The sequence below is a fragment of the Nelumbo lutea genome, chromosome 3 (genome assembly GCF_056320005.1).
Source record: "Nelumbo lutea isolate HS-2025 chromosome 3, American lotus-T2T, whole genome shotgun sequence".
NCBI lineage: Eukaryota > Viridiplantae > Streptophyta > Magnoliopsida > Proteales > Nelumbonaceae > Nelumbo > Nelumbo lutea.
The window spans coordinates 45,988,840-46,009,952 of NC_142686.1; the positions used below are offsets into that span (position 1 = coordinate 45,988,840).

General features: G+C 35.5%; 1 protein-coding gene and 1 non-coding gene across 2 annotated transcripts in view; both read right to left on the reverse strand.

Annotated features, from left to right (window-relative positions):
- Window positions 1–6,027: 6,027 nt before the first annotated feature.
- TRNAG-GCC (transfer RNA glycine (anticodon GCC)) lies at window positions 6,028–6,098 on the reverse strand. The gene has a single exon. It is a non-coding gene; the product is annotated as a tRNA-Gly (tRNA).
- An 8,402-nt stretch (window positions 6,099–14,500) lies between these two features.
- LOC148864700 (protein EXPORTIN 1A-like) overlaps window positions 14,501–21,113 on the reverse strand; it is a 37,356-nt gene continuing 30,743 nt past the window's right edge. The window contains 8 exon segments of the mRNA XM_088976330.1: window positions 14,501–15,150; window positions 15,738–15,842; window positions 15,918–16,052; window positions 16,084–16,278; window positions 16,371–16,437; window positions 18,451–18,633; window positions 18,773–18,853; window positions 18,948–19,033. Of these exon segments, the coding sequence (XP_088832456.1) occupies window positions 15,028–15,150; window positions 15,738–15,842; window positions 15,918–16,052; window positions 16,084–16,278; window positions 16,371–16,437; window positions 18,451–18,633; window positions 18,773–18,853; window positions 18,948–19,033 (975 nt within the window). The 3' untranslated portion in view covers window positions 14,501–15,027.

The following is a 21,113-nucleotide window of genomic DNA, read 5'->3' on the forward strand; positions in this document are numbered from 1 at the left end:
ATTGGGAGCCCTAGAGTATGTCAATGTGGTCTCAAGGCACCCTCTCAGAGCAAGCCTAGTGAATAGGACTGTAAATGGATATGATTCAGATTGGATCCAGCTGCATCCACATCTACATCAGAATCAGAATATAAAATCTATAGATCCGCATTAGCATTCGATTATTATGTCATGTTTCAGATCAGATTCAGATTTAATCTATGAGAATACTACAACCATTATATTGTGTTTAAAATGACCAAAATATTAAAAAAGTTTAAAAAATTGATTAGTTTTAAAACATATATGTATAATAAATGTGTATAAATATAAAATATTAAATTTATCGATTTTAAAATTAGAAAATTAAGATAAATAATTTGATTTATAATAGAAATGAATGAAAAGGTTTCTAGGAGAGGAGAAGAGCGAGAAAAAGGGATGGGAGAAGCCAATAATCTTTCCAGTCACCGGACCCAATAATTTAAAAACCTCTAGAAGCATATTGATCCACTTTGGAACCTCAACAAAACTTTTAGGCTCAATTTGGAATGAGTGCAAATACAAATATGTACAGTACAAATACATACAAAATAATACAAAATGTAAGGTTTTGCACTCTACATATTTGTATTTGTACTCCATCCAAACTAAGCCTTAACAACAAAAAAAAAAAAAAAGCCTTCACTTTTAGAGATTCTTGTCTTCCTACCTCCGGGGAGCAATAGAACCAAGATAAGAGCTAATGCTCTCTCTATAAACCTTAGAAATCAGTAGAAATTGAACCGCCTCCTTCAAAAAACATCAAGGAATGCAAAAAAATAATAATAATAAGAGTGCTACTATAATCAGGAGTCATCCTTCTCCAGCTCTTCTTGATTTCAATGATCAACCCAATATCAGACACATAAGGTTCTAGATTCACCAAAAATCTAACTCACCATACAATTGTTGATCTAGGATTGCATGGTAGAAATCCAATAATCCTTAGAAAGTGCTTTAATACTAAGTAAAAAACTAAAAAAAAAAATCCGATTTACAACAAAAATAAAAGATAAGAAAGAGAAAGGTTTCTTCTTGAGAAGATAAGAGAAGAATGGGAGAAGTCAATGATCTCTTTGTCCACCTCACTCAATAGGGTAGTTGCTGTCAATATGATCTTAATAGGGTAGTTGCTGTCAATAACATAAAATACAAACATAAAAACTGTTGGGCCTTGGGCCAATAACACTAATTTAAAAATGAACAAAACCTACCAAAACCTCAACAATAAACTTTATATAACTAAACACATTATCTACATATATGCATAATTATACTACATAAATAAGTAAAATAATATTTTTATTGGATTCAGATTTTAATCGGATCAAATGAGGTTTAATTCACATCCAATCCAATTGTTAACCAGATGCAAGTTCTAACATCCAAATCCAGGATAATTGGATTTGGTGTCAAATTCGGTATCGGACTTTCAAAGTCCATTGACAATCCTACTAGTGAATATTGGGAACATTCCTATGAATAAAAACATACAAGTACAAAAAATGTTTCCAATGTGTGGCTAAAATGTGTTATGAGGAGCAAATCCGGACTCTTTTATTCAAAACCAACCCAGTCCTGGGCCGCCCAACCCAGTTTATATATATTGGAGGGGGGGGGGATGGGGTGAGTTCTAACATAAACAATACAAATATTGTTACAAAAGTAAAAAATGCATAAATGATACCAGAGGTGAGATGACTACCATATCTTTTGGTTATACGCTTCATGGCAACTCCCATATCCCATAAGTGCTACTTAATTCTCAACGTAATTGACCTATTTTCTCCTTGGCAAAAAACAAGAAAATAAGATAGGGAGTGAAAGAGGTAGGATTTGGAGAGAAATAGGGCAAGAGGGTTTGGGTCTATTATGGCCTTTTTATGGAAGAAAAAAAAAAACAAAATTTACTTTTTTTTATCTTGGATTTAAGTGGAGGGACATCAGGGAGTTACAAAATAGTCCATAACATTTTAGTGGGATTCTTTGCTTTTGTTTTTGTTTTTGCCTCTTTTTTTTTTTTTTTTTGGTGGGGGGAGGGACTTTAGCGGTAAATAAGATGGGGAAGTTGGTCAATTGGTATCTTTTTCCCGATCACCAACTTTACAATGTTCTTTTTGCAATAAGTATTGGCCCCACGGTAAAGAGAGTTGCATTTACCTGGGTAAAACTTACTCATGTCCTAGGTGGGTAAATAACTTTTCCTCTAGGGGGGAAAAGTTTATAAAACATAATGTGACAAGTTTGTCCATTTTAATATTAACTTTTATGAATAAAAAATTATTATATTACTTACTTGGGAATCAAAAGAACATGGGTAAATAAATTTACCTGTCTAAGTACCCAAGAAGCATTTACCTACGTAAGTGCACTTATCCAAATAAGTGAGAAATTTGTAAATGAATGGGGCCTAACTATCTGTCACTACCTCCAACTACTAACTATACAAATAATACTAGTTTTAACAAAATGTTTGGGGGGCCAAGGAGCCCAACTTTATACTTGTCGTCACCCATGTATATAGACTAGTAGGTGTGCACGTGACAGTTCTACATTATGATAATGATAGTAATAATATATCCAAAATTTTCTATAAACTTTATGTATATTTTATTTTGTTTGTTTTTATATTTTATATTTTTTCTTATTAATCAGATGTAGATTGTAAAATCCAAATCTAATTACATAAGCACCTCATTCAAATATGTGATAATCGAATAAAGTTGTGAAGTTTCAAGTATCATTGATTGGCCTACCTATTTGGCTAGACTATTCTTTTTGTAATGTTTTATTCTGTTTAAGTATCTTTTTTCTTTTATTCATTTATCAAAAATGTAAAATTTAAATAGGGGAAATTGAATGAGGTGAAAATTAGTAATTCAATTTACAATTTAAACCTTACAACTAGACATGTTCATGGGTCGGGCTCGGGCTTGACTTTTGCTAAAATTTTAATGGGCCCAGCACAAAGCCCGAACCCGACACAATACAATTAAATATGGGTTAAATTCAAATTTGAGTATTTTAGTAAAAAAAAAAAGTTCCACAATCTTATTCATATTGTTAATAGTAGTGTAAATATAGAGTTATAGATGTGTTTAATTTTTTTATAGTTATTGTTGTATTTTTGTGTGTAAAAATAATTCTAATATGACAAACTTATACATGCGCCTGAATGCTTTTTTTTGCAAAATTTATGTATTTTTCATTTTTGTATTTTATTATTTTTTTATTATTTATTTATGACATTAAAGGTTAACAAGTTTAACCCAAAAGCTTAACTGTTTACTAATTTTTATATTTCATTTTTTGTTAGTTCTAAATTATGTATTTCACTTTCATTATCAATAAAATAATTTTTTTATTACACTTATTATTTTTTAATTTGATTAATAAAAATATAATAAATGTGTCTACCTTTTCTTATATATATATTTTTTTTTATTTTCTATATTTATTTCTATTTTAAAATTTGTATTACTTAACTATGAACTCATAGGTTGATCAATTTGATTCTGATGGCTGAATTTCTTAGCCACCACTTGGATAAAGAATGGTTTCATTTTTTAGTCAATTTAAAAATATATAAGTTTATATTGTTAAAAATATTGACATAGATTTAATTAGAAAAAAATTATTAAATAAAAAAGAGAAAATGATATTTAATACCTTAAGTATAAAACTTAATGAGAGGGAATTAAATGAGGTGGAAAGTAATAATTGAAGTTACATTTTAACCCTTATAATTCGAGATAGACTAAATACACAAATATGAGTATTTTAGTAGCCATTAAATATAGCAATAAATCTATAATAAAATGATTTTTATACCCTTTCTAAAACAAAGAAATAGAAGATAATTTTAATTTAAATAAGTTTCACATTACATCCACGCTTATATATATATAATATTGTATGTACATAATATAATCTACACTATATAAAAATGATACTTGCCTTAGGCCTAGAACCAATCCTTGTTCCGGGCTATAGCCAAAATCACATATGTAAAGCCAATCACCCCTAGAGTGACTATAATGTATTGTAAATAGGCTGTGAGTAGCGTCTAGGTGGTAGCAAATCTGAGCTCCCCAAAAAGCGACTCCATGGAGAGAGAGTCTGTTGTTAACAATATTACTCTACTCATAATTTTACAACTATTATATAACTATTTGGTTGATCATAGTTTATAACCTGAAATTTATCATTACATTGTTTGATGCCTTTGTTCTAAGCCTTGACTCTTTGAATTGGTAAAACCCATGAGAATATATCCTAAACTATAATGCATTAAAGCTTGCATTTGCATCTCTTTTGGAGTAGGTTTCTATCATTATCCTGAATTCACATTATCCCAAATTTGATTTGAATTCTAAAAGAGAGTTTTTACTTATATATAAAACCTCATTCGATTAGATTTCTTTATCTCAAAGTTCATGAGTTAGTTCATGATTCACTAATTGCTTTATATATATATATATATATATATTTATTAAGGTTGTGTTTGGTTTGAAGAAAAAAATGGCAAAGGAAGGGAAAGGCAGAGAAATCTTTACAAACATTGTATAGATTTTTCTACCTTTCCCTACATTTTCCTTCAAATCAAGCATAGCTTAAAGGACATAAAATGTGCTACACAACACGAGGGGTAACCCCTCCCTCGAGCATCAAACAAAAGAATAAGACTTAGAAAACAGTTTGGCCTCAAGGACGCCTCCCTCTACCCTCAAAATCCAGATTCCCACCGCGAAATTTGCTTTTCTGAATGCATAGGAATATTTCACATTTAACCTATTCCTTTCATAAAGATGATAGCATTCTTCTATAATGTTCTTAATATTCCACACTACTGGAATATCAAAACCCTTTAGGCAATCAATCACAAGCTTTGAATCGCTTTCAATAATCAGATTCAAACCTGTAAATAGCCATACAATGGGGTTTCAGAGGCAACCACGCTTCCCCAACACTAAACACTAATTGAACAAAATCCAATATATTTGCTACTCGTGTGTAAGATTCGTTCCTGACCATCATATCTTACAATGTACCCAATTGCAGCGGCTCCATCACTTTTCCTTGAAGCATCAAATTTAATTTTGAAGCTGGAGGCACTAAGCAGATCCATATTGGTTCATCAAATTGAACTCTCGACACTCCTCCCTGGCTTTTGTTTCATTTCCATTTTTCTATAAAACGCCAAAGTATATAGCCAGTAAGCTCTTTTGGAATACTATTTCCATGTTTTTCCAAATTAAATATTCTGTTCCACCATGTAAGTACAGGTTAGGCTGATCGGTGGTTTTAGGCACAACTGAATCTCTCATAATCAACCAGACTTGTTTAGCAAGATGGGACCTCAGGAAGATGTGAGAATAATCCTCACTTTCCCCACAGAGATTGAATCGCGCCTGACAGGTCTTAAAATTATCAAGACCCATCCAAATCTTCCACCCAATTGAGAGTCCAAAAACCTTCTCTAAAACAAATAAATAAATAAATCCCCTGATGGCAGTCCTCTTTGTAATTGTAATGCATCAACTCCATTCAATTTTGCCCTGTCCACAGCCAAAAACACAACCCCACCAAACCTTACTGCACTCAAAGCTCTAACCCTTGACGCCAAAAGCTTCCATGGTTACGAGATAATAGCACAGTATCAATCAAGTCTCGGTTTTTTTTTTCTAATGGGTGAGGGGTGGAGGTAAGAAAATAAAGAATCCGAAGAAGAAGGGTTATGTTGTTCAAGAATGGGTTTTGGATTTGAGGCCGATTTTGAGGAGGTTATGGTGTTTGAGACAGTTGAGAGGATAAGTTAAAAGAGAAGGGCGAAACCAGTTGTCAGTTGACTATGCAATGTTTGAGGTGCAAAGCTGTGAATTTACGCAATGTTTCACTTTCACAAAGCAAAAGAAAGAGATGGAAACGTTCCACAATCAGGAAAAGGGATCAGAGAGCAGGTTGAAGCTCGTAGAACCGATCAAACCGAAAGGCTTGAAAAAATTTTGCACCAGCCGGGAATCGAACCCGGGTCTGTACCGTGGCAGGGTACTATTCTACCACTAGACCACTAGTGCTCATGTGTCGAAGCAATTGCACTCTATATCTAATTTATAATTAGATTGAATATGCCGCTATGCGATCCTATAAGAACCTAAAAAGTAGAGATAAAATGTTATATTATCGATAAATATCATAGTTTTTCAAGTTATATTTGTAAAATACTTAAAACTACCTATATGTTTTAGCAAATGCATTAAATCTTATACAAGTGTTTAAAAAGTCGTTTAAAATACTTTTAGGTTTTTTAATAATTGACAAAATACTCCCTTATCATTATTAGTGTGTCATTACAATTCGTTCATATGTAATGCTCTTGATTTATATAATTTTTTACTTAAAAGACAAATCTCTTAAACTATTCCTATTGTTTAATTAACTGATTAATTATACCTTATTATTTAACTACTGTCTTTCACCGTCATTATTGTTTCTAACAATTAATATCGTGATTAAGTGTTAATAGAAAAAATAAAATATCAAATTTACCCTTCATTGTCCCTCCATTCCATCTTTTACTCTTGGAACCCTCAGCTGCAAAATGTTGAGGGTGTTAATGACGATGTGGGAACAGTCAGTTCTGTAGCACCGTTTCTTCATGACCGGATAACAGAGGTCAAGAACGGTCTGTAAAAAGTCACCGCTGACGAGGGAAGAAAGGAGAGAGAGAGAGAGAGGGGGGGGGGGGGGATCAGAGCAAATTTTGGTTTCGCAAGCTTGAAAAAGATGAACAGAGTTGGCCGAAGGTGGAGGAAGAAGAAATAGAAGAAGAATGAACTAAGGAAGTCTAGACCCAAGAAAAACCGTTGTCGGTTGTGACCACTATTAGTCCCTGGAACACAGCGGTGGGACCATTGTCAGATTGGATTACCATTCGTACATGATTTTGGTCACTGGAACACAGCGGTGGCCGGTGGGAACACCATTGTCGGTCCCAGCCCGAAATTTGGGGTTCAATTTTGGCTAAAAATTTGGGGAATTTTGAAGAGAACCCCTGTTTTTTTCCCTTTCGTTGCAAGTTGCAAAGATCCACACTCACAGTCCAACGCCACCACACTACTCATTCCTGCGGTAGTAGTCAGACTTCGTTGTACATCTTCACCAAAAAGCACATGTTCACCATTGTTGGGCTCAAAGGTCGATCCCCTATTTTACCGCTATACGAGAATCCTCGGAAGAAAGAGCCCCAGTGGATCATCTTACTTCCTCATCTTCAAAGCTCTCTGCCATGTCAACCCTTGCACTGAGCGAGAAAGAAAAATAGTCCCCTACTAAACAAAACTTCTGCGATCAGGCCCCCGTCATTAGAACTGCACATCGTCGTTTTTCACCACCGACAACAACCATACTTGCTGCAACCGTTAATCCAGTTAGTTATTTCTCGTTCAACTAATTGGGTCAAACGATCAACACTGTGGCCTTATCCAGCATTAATTGTCGATTTGTGGGCTTTATCAAGAGGCAATAGTTGATCGAAGGCAATATGTAAGGCTGTTGCCATTTCGGATTCACCCATTCTAATCAAGTCTGTGCGATTCGTTTGCCCTATAGACGCTGCTGCAACGATCAACTTCATCGATTCCTGTTATTGATATTTTCTTTTACAATTAGTTATTGCTTGTAATTAGTCACTACTACTAATATCAGTCAGACCCACGATCCATTGCGCCATCGGAAGAGGGGCAACTCCTTTAGAAAATTGCAGCTCTGACGTCGATTTCTAACTCTCGGGTTATGAAATCGTTATAATGGAAGCTACAAAAGCTTCTCTACAAGTTGGCGCTTTAGCAGCTGTAGCATCAACTTGGCCTCAGAGATGACTGGTCCTCCATGATGCGTCACGACGGACAGTACTGGCCTACCCAATGGTTCATTGTGGTTTACCTCCCCCGTGAGGATGCTCCACATGGTTCATTGTCTTTAATTGCATTTTGTTGAAAAACATGCAGATGGCTGAATTTTTAAATTTGAAAAACATCCATAAAGGTAGTTTAAGTATTTTACCCTATAATTAATAATCATTTTTAGTTCATTTTAGTATTTTATTAATAATATTTTGGTTATTTTTAGTCTAATTCAATTATACTATTTGGTATACAATTATAATCTTTTTTTGTTTTTTATACAATTGGAGTAAACAAAGAACTAAAAAAAAAAAAGAAGCAGTAAAATGACCCCAAGCATCAGAAAAACAAATGTAGTTGAAGAGATGATCTTTGAGCCTCGGACCAGAGAAGGATAAGGCGTGACCCATGCTTGTCAATCGATCTCGATCTGCTACAAAATTTGCTTCCCTAAATGCATGAGAATAGGAGATGTTTAGCTCAAAACTGAGTTTGAGATGTTGACATTCATTGATGAGATTGCATAAGTGTCATGGAGGCACCAAATGTTCACGAAGGCAGTCAATGATAAGACTAAAATCCCCTTCTATGATATATTTGTTCTCAGGAAATTTGGATGCAATATGGTAGGCTACAAGAGCTCTCTACCCATGCTTCTGCCTCATTTATCGAGCATTCTCCAATGGTTCTACAAGTCACCCATATAATTTGACCCCATTCATCCCTCATGATAACTCCAGCAGCTGAGATGCCATCTTGATTTCTAGAGGCGTCAAAATTGAGCTTGGCCCTTATCCCTCTTCCCCACTGTATTGGTTAAGGGCAACGGTTGACAAGCAACTAAGTATTCATCAAAATCTCTTTTGACTTTACTAAATACCTGATCCATGGGATAGTTTTTGTTATTATAAACCTTGTTTATTTTGCCTTCTCCATAAGTTCCACATGATTAAGCTAGCTTTTTCTAGAGAAAGTTTTGAGTTATGTTTTGGACCAGCACTTGAAATCTTATCCCACCAACATTCAATACTTTCCTCTGGATTGGGCACAAGCTTAAAGTCGCTACATCTTTGCCACAACAGCTTGACCTCTTCACAACTGTGAAGGAAGTATTTTAGGCCTTCCTCATTTCCACAAAAAGAGCAATCAACATTATCAACAAGATCTAATTTTTTAACTACGATTTTATTAACATTTTATTTTTTAAAACTAAGTACAGTTTCCAGATTTTGCTTAATCTCTTAACATCTGCATTATCATTATCACATAGGAGATTGTAGGCGGATTTTATAGAATACTCACCATTTGAACTAAATTTCCAAATTATCCTATCCCCAGTATCTCTTGATGGAATTGGGATTGCTCTGATTTGGTCTCATTGCTTGAGGCTTACCTTACTCAAGATTTTCTCCTTGTTCCATGAATTTGAATTGGAGATAAATTCATTCACTATATTAAGAAGGTTAGAATGAGAGTTTGGATCCTCATTCACTAAAGCTCTTTCTCCAAAACCACTTGTCCGTCCAAAAATTTATGGATTTTCCATTTCCTAATTGCCACCTCATCCCTTTCTTTAAAATCGACTTTTTTGCCTTAATTAGCCAGAAATTCCCATTTTTTATATATTTATTTTTTCATAATTTGGACCCACAAGTTTTCAAGTTGGGTAAGAAGTTTCCAACCCAGTTTAGCAATACTAGCTTCATTTACCCATTTGAGATTTTTTAAACCCCACCCCCCATTTCTTTTAGAATGGCAAATTAACTCCCCATTTAACAAGTTTAAGTGGGATTTAAATTCAAAAAAATGAAATGCAAACACTTCAGCATTTGCAATAAATTCAAAACATTATATTAATTGATTTTTTTTTTTCAAAAACCGGCGTGTTTGCATTTCACTGAGGGGCTCTGGGTTATTCTGCAAGGTAATATTTCCTCGTGCAACCCCAAAGGTCCTAAAGCCTTAACCAACTTATAGAGTGTAGGTGCATGGGCAGTGTCTTCCCATTGACACCTTCATGGACAGTGTCTCAGTTGGGAGAAAGAAGGTGATTCCCTCCTAATCGAGCAACTGAAATCATCATTATCTGATTGGCAAATATATGGGGTCAGTATATATTTAACAGAAATAAATGAACTTATAAGAAGGAAGGTAAGAGTCATCATAGGCAGGGTCCCGGTCCCATTAAGATCATCATCAATTTCTAAGTTTAAAATCTGCATACAACCTTCAGAAAGGATACTCGGCTCCCATTAAGATATTTGCAAGACCAAGACCCCAAAGGAAAGAAACGAAAACCAATCTAAATCTTTCACCTAATTGAGAATCCAAAAAACCATCTTTAAAACAAACAAATAAATAAATCCCCTGACGGTCCTCTTCGTAATTGTAACACATCAAGCCCCTTCGATTTTGCCCTGTCCCCAGCCAAAAACACAACCCTACCAAACATTACTGCACTCAAAACTCTAACCCTTTACGGCAACAGCTTCCATGGTTACGAGATGATTTAAGGCTCTGTCTTTCTTCTTCTAATGGGGTGGAAGGCAATAAAATAGAAAAAAACAAAACAGAACATAAGATTTGTGTTGTTCAACAATGCGTTTTGGCTTTGCAGCTTCTTTGGGTGGTGAAGTGATGTTGGTGTTACTATGTTAGAGATGGTAAGGAATTCATTTGACCTCCTTTTTTATAAAAGTAATTGCACCAGCCGGGAATCGAACCCGGGTCTGCCGTGGCAGGGTACTATTCTACCACTAGACCACTAGTGCTCAGTTATTCCATTTAAATTTGCATTTATAAAGTAAGGTATTAAATGTTCCCTAAGTTCTTCCATCATGATTCGTGGCCAATCTTTGGAAAAGCCACTCCAAACAAGAAACAACGACAATAAATGGCAAATAGTTGTTTGGTCAAAATTCAAAATTGACGTAGTTTTCGAGCCCCTCTATTGATTCCCACCACTACACCTTTGATAAGAGTTGTTAGATTGTTGGTGGAAAAGTGTTGTACTATGCAAAAGAACAAAATGAAATACGGCCCCTTGAAAAGAAAGGGTCAGGATGTCCTTTCATCCAAATGCTTTTGCTCCGTTAGATAGAAATTATTCATTATTTTAATTATTTTGACAGCTATTACGTGTTTACCCAACATGCCTAGTACATCGGGACCCAAAAAAAAAAAAAAAAACCTCCTAATGGTTTCATAGCACGAGTATAGCTGTTAATAAATTGTTTGGTGAAAGTAGCAAGTGGTATTCCTGGTACTCTAAAGCCTTGAGAACTTCGTTTCCCTTTTATTCTGCCCATACCCGATAACTTGAGGAACCTGATAATACTGGTAGAGGTGTCAATTGAACCAGATTTGGTCCAATCCGATTCAGTCCAATATGAATCTATATAGATGGACCAGGTCCAATCAAATCCGATAAATACTTTGAATCCAGTTCAATTCAATGTCTGAACTTCACAATATTCTATTCAAATTGATTTTAATTTAAATTGATTCCAGCCCAACCCTAGTCCACTAACACCTGCATGCATTCTTATCTTCCATCAGTCGACCAGATATTAGGTCAATCCAATCTAAATCCATTGCGCATGGAGGGGTCCAATCTAATCTTATAAATACTTTGGACCATTTAAGTCTGGACTGGTGTAATTCAATATAATCGGCCCATTCATATATTGAGATTGTTTGGACTTATTCGCAATCTCACACTCTCTTATAAGCATATTGGAATCCTAACCCAAGTCATAAGGATTTTCACAAGGTGCGAGATCCTGTTCACAATATCTCAATCTCGCGGATCTCGCTATGGATTGGATTTCACTATTGATGCTCACCACCTGGTGACCTTTGTTATTCCAAGGGTGAGGGTGATTAATGTATACGGCGGGTGCAATTGGGTGGGTTAAACGCAGTCCACAATGTTAGACGGAGTGGACTTGGATTTTTGGTCTTTATGTTGGGTTCAAAAATTTTGGCTTTTCATTTTTCGGACTGGATTTTCTTAAGTAACATGATCAAAGTCAAACTATATACATATATATGCCAATTTATAAACATATTTGTATACATGCATACATATATGTTTTTTAATAAATCATAAATAAATAAATATAAATATATATATATATATATATATATATATACATACATATATTGTGGACTGACTGACTAACCCGACTTACAACCCTATTAATGTACTTACGGGGTAGACTCGGGCTTTAGGCCCACTTCTTAGGATTGGGCGTAGGTTGAGATAAAAACCAGGGGAGCCTGCCCATCTTGCAAACCCTATTAATGTACTTACGGGGCATGTCTGTGGAATGTTATATTGGAGTTGGGCCAATGTCCGGTGGTTGTTTTCAGGATTTTTTTTTCCTATTAAAATCTTGTATGCATTGCTCTTTGTTCATTCGTGCTTTTTACATTATCATTCATCGCTCTTGTGGAAGTACTTCAATCAAGCGGTAGAGTGGCGGACTGAACAAGCAAATCATCAGCTCGCACCTTCGTCGGTTTCAATTATTTACGAAGTCTACAAACACTGAAATGCAATATGGTAAAACAAAAAGGAGAAGATCCTAAAGTTATTAACATGTACCACACAAGTACAAGCATACAACCTGGGTAGAAATATTGCTCCAGTTTCTGCATCCGGGAGTTGTTGCATAACTTGGCCTAATTGTCAACACTCAACAGCCAAGGAGAGAGGAGGGCCAACCTCACACGCAACTACGCAAGCTGCAAGCAGACAAACATCCTTTAAAACGGAACTACTCCATATGCTTTTCATTCATTCTACTTGATAACTTCTTTTCCTCAAAGCACAATACAATCTAACTTGATTTGCTGTTAAAAGCATTTGAATTCCTTATTCTGTGTTTGGTTGCAATGATGCAAAACTATGGCAGTACAAGTGATTTAAGTGTAAATTCTTACCCATTTTTGTTTTAAGTTTTAACTTGTTTTGTTTGATTGCAACACAAATGAAGCAAATTAAGACATAAAACAGAATAATGTAAAAAAAAAAAAAGTTAAATGAGAGTTTCCGTTATTTTTTTCATTTGTACTTCTATGCATTTCAGCATTTGTACTAGTACAAATAAAATTGCACTGCAGCCAAAGACATCCTTAAACTCAGTTTGAAAGAAATACAAATAAAAATACGTAGTATTCTGTATTATTTGGTATGCATTTGTACGTAGAGTGCAAAATTAAACATTTTAGTTTAATTTTTATCACTTTATAAGATAAAATCTATATTTGCCTTTCTTTTTAAATTCTACAATTGGTTTTGAACATCTTTTAGTTTTTCAAGACAAATCAAATTTATTCTTTAAGATAACCAATAACTACACTCGCACCAAACGGTATGATTTTGTTGACGTAGACCCTGGATGTCACCTTGAAAAAATAATGGGGGTAAATTATAAAGACTCCCCCATACTATGGGGAATGTGACAAAGACCCTCTTATATTCCGTTGTTTGTTTTCTATCAAAAAAACGCTATTGTAATATTTTTTAATCCCCATACTATCCTTGTAATAACTATTCTAACAATGGAGAGAAAAACACTATTCATCTTCTCCAACCTCACCATAAACGAACAACAATAGGGTAATCCCTTCTACCTCAAATTCTTTCACATTTCTGTAAAGGTCAAATGGCTTAATTCGTTGATTTCCGAAATTCCAGTGTCTGCAGGATACCGAGTGGTTCTTGTGTCGATGATGCAGTCATTCATCAATGGCAATGGCCTTCTTGGTCAGGCTTTCTTCACGTCGTTTCATGAGAATAATTATTAAAAGGATAGCATGGGAATTAAAAAATATCTTAACCACATTTTTGAATGAAAGGCTAAGGAAAGGGGGTTTTGTTTCATGATCATAATACAGGGGGTCTTTGTCACAAAAAAAAAGTACAGGGGGTCTGTCACATACCCTATAGTACACGAGGGGTCTTTGTAATTTACCCTTTTTTTCTCAGTTTTTGGACATGATCTGATTTCTGGTTTTATTTTTAATTGAATATTTGATCATAAAACATCAGTAAATATATTTAACCTCCATACATCATTAGACTGCCATTTCATACAAATTTCATCCATATTGATCCGCTTTACTTTTCATTTTGTTTAATAAATTACTAGTTTTTATCAGACATATTACACCTTAATTTTTATATCATTACCATAGTGGGATTTTTATGAACTTTGCTAGTGTATTCACAAAGTATACTAACCATTAAAGTGTGTTCAGTTTAAACGAAAAGAAGGGGAGGGAGAAGGGTAATTTTTTTTCTATTCCTTTCCCTTCTAAACGCAACCTTGCATTCCCTAAGAAGACACTTCCTGCAACATGAAACATTATTCCTTTTTGATAGGCCACAAGAAACCTTATTCGGTAACGCAAATACGAACACGCTCATATTCTAAAGCTATTTCTGAACCTATTGCAGTGGCTTAAAATCAAAACCTCAAAAGGATACAATAAATCCACGCCGAACCAATAAAAACCTTGATTAATTCAAGCGCTCTCATGGTCCCACCAATAAATAATTTCAGGGATTCGGAGAAAAAAATGAAGCTTCTTCAACCATTGACAAAAGTAACAAAATACAATATAGTTTTTAGCAGAAACAGAATCATTTCTGCAATCCCCCGCTGAGTTAGTATACAGTAAAACTATGTTGAATCACCAATCGATCTAAAGAGGCATTTCAAACAGCTGAGACATCACTAGCTTTGTAATGCCTCCAGGCTCCAGTAACAAACACAACATCAGACCGGATTCAAAGACAGCCAGAAAATGGCTTGCTTATCTCTACATTAGCATATATTCCAAGAAGAGTTACCCACTACTTACAACTTCAACACTATTGTCCTGCATGTATCAACAGCAACGCAGACAGCCCTTCCAGTGGGGAGTGCCTTCACGATCCACCAATCTACCAAGAAAATTTGGGGAAAAGAAAAATAAAATTGAAGGATGTCGATCTGCTCACCTCCATAGAAAACCTGGTAATCGATACAAAGCACCCCTCTGAAATTTTGAAGGCACAATGGATTAGCACTATGATAGATCACCCTGTCAGCTATGAGTCTACCATCTCATCTTGCAGCTCATTAGGAGCAATAAGCCCTGGAATAGTAAGCATCCTCTGACGCTCTCTCTCTCTCTGAGCTGCTGCTTCTTCAGCATAGAGATCTTTGTTATCCTGTAGGAGACTTGAGAATTACAACTCATTTACCTGACCCACAATTTAGAAGTGGCTACAAGCACAAGCTTCATTGAAATTGCTTATAGAAAAGGAGTGTCCAAACCCAAACAAGTCAATCAGGATTCAAAACCCAAAAGGCAATTCAATGATAAAAGTTAGAACAAGAATCACATAAAAACCCCAAGTAATATATGCATACATATATCTACCTCTACTATGGTAATAGATATAAAAAAAAAAACAATTTATATGCTATATAATCCATTAATCTATCTAAAACATCCATTTCAAGAATTGATTCTTCACAAACAAAATACCTAAGATAGCATGTTGAAGAGAAGGGTCCACCAGTCGAGAGTGAGAGGGATGATAATGTGGAAAACTATTTTTGGTATTACCCACTTGATAGGGCAGTTGATCACTTTCTTAACTGGGAAGAACTCTTAAGAAAAACTTAGTGTCATTATTAACACACAAACCCTAAGACCCAAACCGTTCAAATATCAGGATACAGGCAAGGGTTGCCAAATGGATTTTGCAGGAAATCATGCATGCAACATGATTGAGCTAGTTTACTACGTTACCTGAGCTGAGAACTCTTTTGACTGCACAAGGAAGTCACGGATGCGATTCTTAAACATGGAGAGATCGTTCCTTGATTCAAACAACCCATTTACAAAATGAGTGACCTGCATGTATCCTTATGTTCAGATAACAGACTAGAGAGAACAGAAGGCATTAACTAATTTAAACCCCCTGAGTACCTCTGCTGTGGTCATGTTAGGAAATGCTTCACCCAAAAGTTTTATGGTGCATTCACGAATAAATATCATGTTGTTGGGATATGGATAAGGAACAGTTGAAGCATCCCACAAAGGCTCTTTCAGTGCACCAGAGTCCACCTGAATGTATAGCACCAAACCCTTGAATATGATTAAGAAGAGCCAGAGTTGGGTAATTAGGTAACCATGAAAATTTAGATGCCAATTTGGAGAATGGAAAAATTCCACAAACCTGACTTGACAGGCGGATCAATGCAGGAAAACAATGGGTTGCAATTGCACGCAACAATGAAAAGAATTTTAGGCGATGCTCTGGGTAATCTTCAAAGTTCTTAGTAATCATCTGCAAATTAAAAAACCATAAAAAAGCAAAATAAGACAGAACAGGAAGGCTCAAATAGCAGAATTCCTTAAAAACACAGCTGATATTATCACCTCTAGTGTGCACTCAAAAATTGCCTCAAATATGCGAGGAACATCTTCTGTCATTACTCCCTTGTACCTACATATAAGATACTCAGGAAATGAGAGCATAGAAGAAGGTAGGATGAATCAAAAGAAGCAGATCCACAAAAGTGCCGAGGGAGGGTGGGATGACATAAAATAGAGTAAAGCTCGCATCATTGGAAGTTCCATCAATGGGTCTAAGATGATTAGCAAACCACAGGTTTATACTTTCATGACTCAAAATTATTCAGAACTATCAAATTTTCGCAGAAAGCAATACAGACTTCCAAGCTCATGCAAATCTCAAACAGTGATAACAGAATAACACTGTTACCACAAAACATCAATCAATAGTAAACTAAACAGGTTCACTGAAAACAGTAGGTGTTGTTGCTTAATCCAATTGCTAGCACTTAGAGCATGATAAAGTAGACAACATATTTGATGTTAAATTAAATGCTTAATTCTGTTGTTTTGTTAGAATTAGACCCTCTAAAAATTGATGATGCACTCCCCCACATCTTATTTATGGAGGTTTTAAAGCCAGAACCAACATAACATGAGAGAACTTACAATATTTTCTCTCTCAGAGACAAACCCCACCGACCTTGCAACAACAGCCTACAATATGAAAGTTCTGACAAGATCTCCTAAGGAGAAAACAGGGAGGCGGAGGCCCGGATTTAGACCAAAAAAAGAAAAAGGACAAGGGGCTCCACTGCTGTTTTAGACCAAGAAACTGGGGAAACACATAAAAGAAGAAAATGAAAAGAAGGTGGCAGATCCCCTGTTTCAGACCACCAATGAAGAGGGAAAAAATGATGAAAAAACTCGGAGAAATGAAGAAAAGGGGGCGGAACCCCTGTTCCAGATCACATTCAAGGACGAAAAAGTGCAGGTAAATGAATAAGATCAGAAGGGTGAAAAAATAGGGAAAAGACAAAAAAAAAAGTGGAAAAACCCAACAAAAAGGAAGAAAAAAAGGCTGAAAACAAAGAGGGTAAGAAGAATAAGTGGTCCAATGCAGACTGAAACTGAGTGATAATGTGTGAAACAAACCTGATCGGACAGCTTAAAAAGACAAAAGGTATGCTAGTATTCTTCTAATAAAAAGAGTGATAATGTGTGATAGGTCCTATTATAATAACAAAAACAAACCAATATAAATTATTTGCAGCAAAAAAAAGTAAAAAACAATATAAAAAATATTAAATGATCAATGTATTAAGGACTGTATTAATGTGTCTTGCAGTTGCATCTAGGCACCAGCCTAGTGGCCTAGGCATGCACCTTATTCAAATTTACATAGTTTGGGCGAGGTGAAGTTTGAAAACCGCCTAGTTGCCAAGGCGTCGCCTTGACAACTATGCTGACAAAGCAAACAGTTAATTTTACTAGTTTTGAACTATTTCTTTTCTTGCATACTAACCATTCCAGCATTTCTTCTACAGTTCTTTTCTCTTCTTTTATTTTCGTTTGATTCCATAAGATGAGGAACTTGTCATCGTCATCATCATCCAAAACCTTATCATAACTATATAGAGCAGCTATTGATTCCTATTTCACCAGTCCATTCTGTTTAATGCCATATCCATTGTTAAATCATTGGCACTTAAGCCATTTCTAGCTACTGTTACCCATTTCCTTTTTGGTCTACTCCTTGCCCCTTGCCCTTCATGCCCTTTTTTTCTTGGCCCTTCTAGCCACTTCAACCTGTAACAAATCACTTCTGGTACTGTTGGTGGTCTACTATTATGCACATGACAAATCATCTTAGTTTACTCTCATTTTGTCACCTATTGGAGCTACTCCAAAGTGCAACAACAAGGTGATAATGGCTTATATTTAAAAGAACCTAGGTTAATGGGAGAGTGGCATAAGGGATAGCTCTAGTTATCATTACTTGGGTTTTGTAGTTCTTACTCTCTGCACCTTTTCAGTCTTTCAATCAATAAAATTTCTAATAAAAATCATGCATGTAACGCATAGATGCATCTTTGTTCCCATAACTTATATACACAAAAGAGTTGGAATAGTTGAAATGGCAAAAAGTAGATTTCAAACTTACTTATTTATAATAGTGGCAAAAAGTGACAAAACTTCAGACTCCCTTGCATCAGGCAAATTTCTAGCATAGTCACCAAGAACAGGATCCATCATTGGCGGCACAAATTGTTTTCCAATTTGTGGTTGATCTTCAGCTTTGTCCAAAAATGTCTCAATGAGCTTCAAAGTCTCCCTCTTAACTGATCTGTTTCAGAAAGTACTAGTTTAAATAGCAACAAATCTTAATGATTATACAAAAAGGTTGAGATCACATCCTTCGTAACTGCTTTGGTTCTTATCCTACAGTAACTTTGTTCCTGAATCCTACCCAGTTTTTAACTTACCGCAGGAGTTTTACAATAGATGTCTTAGAGGCATAGGGCCCACCTTCTGCAATGCTTTTTGATACAAGCTCACTATACATTCTGCTCCATGAATCAAAAAACAATGACACTTAAATTACCTCTGTAGAAATTATAAAAATAGTCTCCTAAGGAACCTCCATCATGAATATGATACCTGTACACATTAAGCATGTCCAGAAAGATAATCGAAATTTGAGATAAGAAGTATGTCCCAAGTGAGCTTGCAACACTGGTATTTGTCTGACAAGTAGCAACAACCATATTAACCCCGTTTAAATGTCAGCAGATAACAAAACCAACAATAAAGCTAAGAAAAGTTATAAAAGGTAGAATTCCACCACATCCACCAGCATCTTTTGCAGAAAGAGGCATGCTTAAAAATCTAAATAGAAAATAAAACGAGGTAAGAAAATTACAGCATCATACTGAAAGAGGTCATCCAATGATTAAAGAAGCATTTCAAAATATTTTTGTTAATGATTTGGAACAAGATTATAATTTAAACAGGTGTGCCAATGCTTCTTTTATCATTTCATAAAATGTTATTCTATATTTTGCATATTTTACAATGACTCCACCTTGTGTAGAATTTTTACAATATTTCCATACAATATATCCAACAATTCCGACATGCTTCTTATATTTGGACAACCAGCATTTCCACCGACACTGACATTTTAAACCATGATCAGACTTAAGGATTTTGGTGTATTGGTCAAGCACACAACATTCCATATCATAGCCTTCCACGTCTCAATTTGAAATCACAGAGAGGGATACCTGGGATGACTACCTAGAGTAGACTGAAAGCTATCACGGAAAGGGCTACCTAGAGTAGAGTGAGCTGACACAAGGGAAGGGCTACCTGCCACCAGAGTGTGAGCCATTGTGGAAAGGGCTACCTACCGCCAGAATGAGAATCATCGTGAAGAGGGCTACCTACCACTAGAGTGAGAGCTGACTAGAGTGAAGCCAAAGAGACGGATGCAGAACCATCACAGTATATTACGACTCTAAAACGTTAAAGTGCTTGGATTGACACATTTCACCAATCTTAAGGCTTTTGGCGTATTGGTCAAGCACACAAAGAATCCATGGAAGCCAGAGATACTATACTTGGAGACTGTTATTCAGTTTGCAAGATCATGATGCTAGAAACTAAGGGGCTTAAAGGAATATCCCATGCCACTTAGCTAAGAAAAGAATTTTTTGCTCATCTCCACACCTTGCAGCAAAAGAATCAGCACCTCCATCAAGTGATAATCAAATACCATTGCAATTTGATCACAGTTCAGTGGCCATCCATGCCCTTAAGGTATACGGAGTGCTTTATTTAACCTAAATGATTTTTCCTTGGTACTTCTGGGTCAAGGATTCTGAAGCATTTACCAAGATCTACGCTCAGTCTACGCCACTTAATGGGATTAACAAAGATATCACAAGTGCCTTCCGAACTGTTTCAGTAGATTTGAATGACCTTGATGCTGCAACTGATAGTTAATCTACGACAGAACACTTGTGCACAGCAACGATGCCTTTTCAGTTTCTAATGAGGATGGGACTGAGATCACTCTTTTCTAAATATGTGTCACCCATTTTCATCTCCACATCTTTCCAATAAGATAGTTACCTTTTTTAAAAGAAAGAAAACGAAATTATAATAATTCATCAATCACCAGTACAAAAAAGATGAACCATGGAATCATAGCTACAAAGTACAAACACACTCAACTTGAACTCTCATAATTTCAGCGATCATGTAGTAGGTTACCACCTCAAACCCATCAAAACACAGCCTAAATTAATAATATTAATGTTCAGGGGCAAGACAGTGAACAGTGTTTTTCCAGTACTCCGTTTATAATGTATATGGTTCATGATTTAAAATCTTACATAAATCATCCACTTTCTAAGTTCCAAAATCCAAATCATTACCAGAAAATACATCACAAAATTGCTGCTCTGTCATTTTTCTTCCATTCATAAGCTTGTCCTTGAAACCCTATTCTAGGTATGGCAATTTTTCCCCATTTCCCCGATCCCTGTGGGGATCCGCCCCAAATAGGGCGGGGATGGGGACAAGGAGAGCACTCCCCACCCCGTGGGGACACCAATCCCCGCCCCATGGGATCCCCACTAATATATATGACATTATATATGTACACATACATCTATATATTGATTGTTTTTAAAATATGGTTGAATATGTTTGAATCTTTTCTAATAGGATTGTAAATTTTAATTATTTTATTTTTATTTTTTTAAATAAAAACAAAAACAAAAACAAAATGGTTAACATTATAAAAAATCACGGGGAATG